The 6,000-nt window shown below is 41.4% G+C and overlaps 1 protein-coding gene across 1 annotated transcript in view; it reads left to right on the plus strand.

The window, feature by feature from the left end:
- Positions 1-6,000, plus strand: part of adamts7 (a disintegrin-like and metallopeptidase (reprolysin type) with thrombospondin type 1 motif, 7) — a 57,972-nt gene extending 51,972 nt beyond the window's left edge. Inside the window, exon 24 of the mRNA XM_029498307.1 lies at positions 5,696-6,000. Within this exon, the coding sequence (XP_029354167.1) occupies positions 5,696-5,841 (146 nt within the window). The 3' untranslated portion in view covers positions 5,842-6,000. The remainder of the gene's footprint in view (positions 1-5,695) is intronic.

The raw sequence follows: 6,000 nt of genomic DNA on the forward strand, positions 1-6,000 counted from the left end.
ACCTCACTGATTGAATGCCACGCTGCTATTTTTTTGAACATTCAACTAATTGCCCAAATGCACAGCTTAAGAGCGTGCATGTCACGAATGCTGGGTCTTGTTGGTTTTCTGAGAATCTACTGCACCTGCTGGTAAATTGTTTGCCATTTAGCAATAAAAAAAAATATACTAAAAACCTGGATTAATCTGGTTAATCACATTGGACTGCTATTATTTTAAACACTACTGTACAAATAGAGACCAGGAGATAAAAAGTAAAAGCAGAAGGAATTTTGAGGCACGAATGAAGTAAAAAGAATAAAGAAGAATCTAAACAATAACAGCATTCATATTATTAAACATATGGTTGAATCTTTTACTATGCATGTTCCTGGTGCATTCTTATGTCAATATTGTACAAGTCCCTGTGATGAAATCAATATAACAAACACTGACCAAAAAAAATGCACCGGGTTAATCCATAAAGCTGCTGCCTGCCAATTAATGATGGTTTCAGCAGAGTAGATATTCCCATCAAACCTGGACAGGATGTTACAGAGAGGCGCTTCTAGCACATTAACTGCGACTGTCATTCAGAAAGGGAAACACTGCCATGACAGGAGACCGGTAAGACCAAACCCAGGGTAGATTTCCACTCTCGCCTGCCCAACAATAAATCTTGGGGGCATGTTGTTAATATCCTGCTCTGAAGCAAGGTGGCTTTCTGAGCAGTAAGAAGTAAGAGCAGTAAGTTGCTATGCTTTTCATTATTCACATGAACTGTGCACATGCTTTGAAAAACACTGCTATATTCTCCAGAATAAAGCATCACTTCCCTTTCCCTCCATGCACTTTTGTGAGTTAAGCTCTGAAGTGCTTAGTTTGCTGTGCGTTCATCCCTGCAGCATCAAATCTACCAAAGGCGCTGAACTCCCTGGTCCTGAGCTCTGACCCCTGAAATGTACTTTGCTGTTTTCTTGCTTCAGGGACCACCCTCTTGACTTTAGTACATGCAGAGAGATATTTTGCTGCTTTTTTGGATGTCATGTATCTATCATATCTTCTTTCACCAGTTCAACTTAAGTGTACATTTTATTTGTTTTGTTTTTCTTTTGGCAGAGGCAGCCAGTTTGTTTAAGGCCACCATCCCCAGTTTCTTATATTCCTATGCAACAAAAAAAATTCAGCTCGATTTGTTGGAAGAAGAACTTCAAAAAACTCTAATCGCTCTTATAGTTCTTTTGTCATGTAAAAATCTTTAATAATGACTGCTGTTTGGTGCCAAGCACGCAGTGGTGCATTGGGATTTAGAGACTGCATGATGAACACAGTGGGGCATCATCACTTACTTCACTGATGATGGGTTCAGGTGCATCAGAAAATGTATTAAAGAACGATTTATTCTGACCAGGCCAGTGACAACCAGGAATAGACTGGCTGGCAACTGGGAATAGGCCGGCAATGACTGGAGAGACAGTTGGCAGCTTGGAAAGACAGCACCGGGGCCGGGGAGGGTCAGCAGCGCAAAAACGCTTCCTCTGAGAGGAGGAAACCCACCATTGTGCTACAGATTGAGTCACTGAAAAATACCCCCTGGGAAAAGCCGACCAAATGGTTACGACAAATGGCAATGGGGAAAGATCCACAACCACGAAATCTGCAGAAACAGCCGAGGCTTCAAGATTCGCCAGGCCAGGAAGAAGTGCTTGGTGAGAAGTGATGTATCACAGAGCACAGATATCACAGCTGAGACACAGAGCCTCTGTGTTGTACACACCGTCCTTCCAAGTCTCACTCCCTAATCCCCACTCCCCATGTAGGGTGATGAATGTAGTGGACTATATAGTGAAGTCATTCACCAAAAGAACGATCGCTACTTTTTGGCACCGTTAATTGCGGCATCGCTGTCGTGCAATTAAAACCTAAACACTCACAGCTAAACTTTTCTGTTTTTCACTGCATTACGTTAAATGCTTTTGATAATCTTCCACTGCACTGTAAATTTTATTCTGGAATTTGGTCTTCTTTTATTAGATTTTAATTCTTTATTTACATATTTTATATTTATTATATTCTCTCTGTGGGATTTTCCGTTTTTGCCACGAGCGCAGTGGATCATGGGATATCTTGCATGGGTTAGTGACCATTGGCTATTCACTACTTTTCACAATGTATTGTGGGATAGTTTCAGTGCACTACATTTTGTTGCAAAAGATTTCGGACACCACTAGAAAACGACGAGCTCCCCATGTAGTGCACTAATCTGGGATTAGGGAGCGGTTTCGGACACAGCCTGGGTTTTTCATCCTTAACTGGCTTCTATAGGAAACAATGCTAAGACACAAAAAAAAAAAGTAAAATGGGACTGGTGGGCCCTGAATGGAGGTTCCTTCACACCCATACACTTTGTTTTTCTCAAACAGTGAAAGAAAATCATTTGATCTGTGGAAGTCTCGTGTCCCTCTGTCCCCCTCTGTTTACTGTTCTATATGGGGCTCCATGGGGAGAGGATGCTCAGCACACAGGGAATGCCGCAGCTGTGACCGTTATACTCCACTTACGTCAGTTTGGTCTCTGTGATCTGGAAAATACTGGGATTCCTCCAAACTGGATTTTTGAGAATCGCTTCAAGAGCAGCACGGTCAGATCATTTAAATAAACAGCATGTAATTTAACCCTGTAAAATGACTTCTCAGCAATTTAATGGCTTTGCATCTAGTGCCACCCTGAGAACACGCTTGTTGCAAATGTTGTGATTTCTCAACAATGTTATGGCTTTTTCTTTTTCTTTTTTTTTTTCTAGTTTGTATTGTGGGAATTTCTACTTTTACTTTTGTTGCCAAAACAGCTCTCAAAACGTTTTCCATTTTCAGTAATAGTAATTACCTAACTTCTTAAAGGTGTACTTTGTTCTCACAGTTCTATGACCTGGTCGACCTATTGTCAACCTGAAGCTACAAGTTTCTCATTAAAGCTGAGAAAAACATATTTACAATCCATTCTCCCATATATGGCACTATTTCGGGATTGCTCTTTTAAATTCCACTAAAGAATCTCTTTGGTTTTGCTTCACTTGTAGTACCCTCAATGTGAAACACTTTTTACATCAGCCGTATGCAGCTTTTGGAGCTTTGTTTGCATACAAGATCATTTAAAGTATCTCATCTGATTATATAAATCTCACTGTCAAATGGCTCTCCCTTGGAGTGAGTAGCTGTCACCTAGAAGGTCATTTTGAACTTTTCAATGGGTTCATGACTGACACACAATATTTAAAGCGTCTGTTTGAGCCATCATCTGCTGTTGCCTCTGCCTTTTAGACACATTATTCCTCTGAACTGAGATTCCAGCAGGAAATTGTGGGTTGGTTTTATTCAGCTTTTTTTTCCCCCCCAACCGCAGTAGTGCCCAAGGGAAATTAAAGACAGGTGGTAAAACAAACTTAATTCCTTGAAGGGATCTCAAATATCTGCCCACTACAAGACAACTGTATTGTCAGTCGGCCATTATCTATGAAACCACCACAACCATCAGGTTCCCACCTGATGACCCCAAAGACATGATAGCTATCACCGCTCACTGGCCTAGTTGGATATTATCTGTAGGGAACATAGAGCAGCATAGAGCGAAAGTTTGTTGCTAGGAAGGTAATCACTGAGTCTGGTCCATTTTTTGTTGCACAAGTTTTTTGTGTTTTTTCTCAATTCCTCTTTTGTTTACAATTTATATGAACTATTTGGGGAAAATGTTGGAAATGCAAATTTCCATTTTAATCCTGATGATATGGTCATTTATTATTTTGGACACACTGTGACTGCTGTAGACCACCTGCAAGTTGCTTTTAAAGAAAAAGAAGCCCAACCCCTTACCTTGTAATTGGTGCTTATTGCAGATAAAACTGAAATGATTTTTACTAAAGCCAGAGACAAAACAAATTGCCGTCCTACTGTGCCTACATCTCAAAGTACTCCTATTGAGACTGTTTCTTCTTTTAAATATTTAGGCATCATCCTTGATGACCACTTGTCTTATAAACCTCATATTGAAAACCTGGCAAAGAAACTAAAGGTGAGACTGGGCTTTTATTTCCGATTACCTTGTTTTTCTTTTGTTTCTAAAAAACCGGCTTGTTGCTGCTGCTTTTATTCCTTTATTAGATTATGGTGATGTACTGTACATGAGCGCCTGCTTCACCTCTGGGTGCATATGCTGGGTGGCCTTTATCATTGTGCGTTGAGATACGTTACTGGCTGTAAGTCACCCTCCTGTCTTTGTACTCTGCATACCAAAGCTGGCTGGCTGTCTTTGTCTGCATGTAGGCTCCTGCACTGGTACACCTTCATCTACAAAGCTGTAACTGGCCTGCTCCCCTCATACCTCTGCACCTACCTCACTCTCACCTCAAATTCATCATACTGTCTGCGCTGTCTGGACTTTTTATCCACCTCTGTCCCCAGAACTCGCACTAAGTTTGGGAATTCTCCTCCCTTTGGTTGGAACCATCTTCAAAAGGCACTAAAGCTGCAGGGTTTTATCACCATTTCTGATTTTAAAACCAGACTCTTTAGCTTTTTAATGGCAAATTATGGAGTATGTAAATGTTTTACTGTATTGCATTTTACCATCATTGGATTAGTGTTCTTTTGAATTGCATTGTTCTGTACTTTTCTGTCCTCCCCCAGGATCCCCAGGTACAGCCTTCTCCTCCTCCTCCTCCTCTTCCCTTCATACCTCCCTCAGACTGTAGGACATAACTCCTCCTCAGGGCTCTGGACATTTTCTCTCTCTCTCATGTGTCTGTCTCTTTCTTTTTTGTGTGTAGTGTTTCATTCTGTTTTCTTGCTGCCTTCTTGGCCTGACCTTGCTCGGAAAAAGAGATTTTATTTTTTTTTTGTTATCTCAAGCAATCTGCCTGGTAAAACAAAATAAAGGATTAATTTGAATTTATTCTGTATACTTTTAATTGACTTGTTCCCTGTAAAGCTTCTTTGAGCGTGTCATCATTATCATTATTATCATTGTAATGGGTAGATTCATATTTTTTCATTTGTATCAATATGGGTATGTCTAAACATGGATGATGATAGATGATGTAATGATTCCTTCTTTCTACATCTGCTTCCAGGAGGTCCAAAATCCTCTTTGTGTGTACAAGTCTTTGCTGAATTTAACAAATATGAGACTTCTGCAGTTGTTTTCACTGCAGTGCTGCAGCAGAGGGAAAAGACTTTGAGCCAAAAAGTCTCCTGATCCAGAGCTCCCACTAGCACTCTTGTCACTCTGATATATTGAGAAATGTCTGTTCTTCCATTTTCAGAAGAATGAATCCTCCAAAGAATCTGTAATCTATGCAGATCTTGCAGTCTGCTTAGTAAGATCAATGCTTGTCCATCCACTTATCCAGGGTCGGGTCCCGGGATCAGTGCTTGCGCCACAACCAAATCTATCAGCCAGTTAAAAAAGAAAAGTGTGTAGCTCAGAAAATTATCTGATTTGTGAACCTCAAACTGCTGAAGCCTTTTGATACCCTGAGAAGAGAGAAGTAGGAGTGTAGATTTTCTTAAAAGTGAGGCGGGCTAGGTCTTTGAGCCATTGTTTCTAAAAAATATATCCCCTCCATTTATATCGGGTCTGTGTGTGGGCAGTTTCAACAGGTGAACCCCAACCTCACCCTGACCATGTGTGCGTGACCTTCCTCTCTCTCTCTGACACACAGGAGCAGATTGTCTTCGAGACCGGCTGACGTTTCGTTTCTGCCAGGCTCTCCGCTGGCTCGGCCGCTGCAACCTGCCCAACGTACGATCACAGTGCTGCAAAAGCTGCAGCCAGCGCACTCGCACCGGCGGCACGTCTCAGCGCTGAGGTGCTGCAAAGTGACTCTCTCCCACTCGTATGCCTCATCAACAGGAACACATCAGTCTGAGCCTTCACCTGATTCCCACCACTGCAGACTCATAAACGATTGGTGCCAATCAACAGCTCAAAAATATTTGAGCTGATGAAGTAATTACACAGAAGACA

This window comes from Echeneis naucrates, chromosome 3, assembly GCF_900963305.1.
Source record: "Echeneis naucrates chromosome 3, fEcheNa1.1, whole genome shotgun sequence".
NCBI classification, from domain to species: domain Eukaryota; kingdom Metazoa; phylum Chordata; class Actinopteri; order Carangiformes; family Echeneidae; genus Echeneis; species Echeneis naucrates.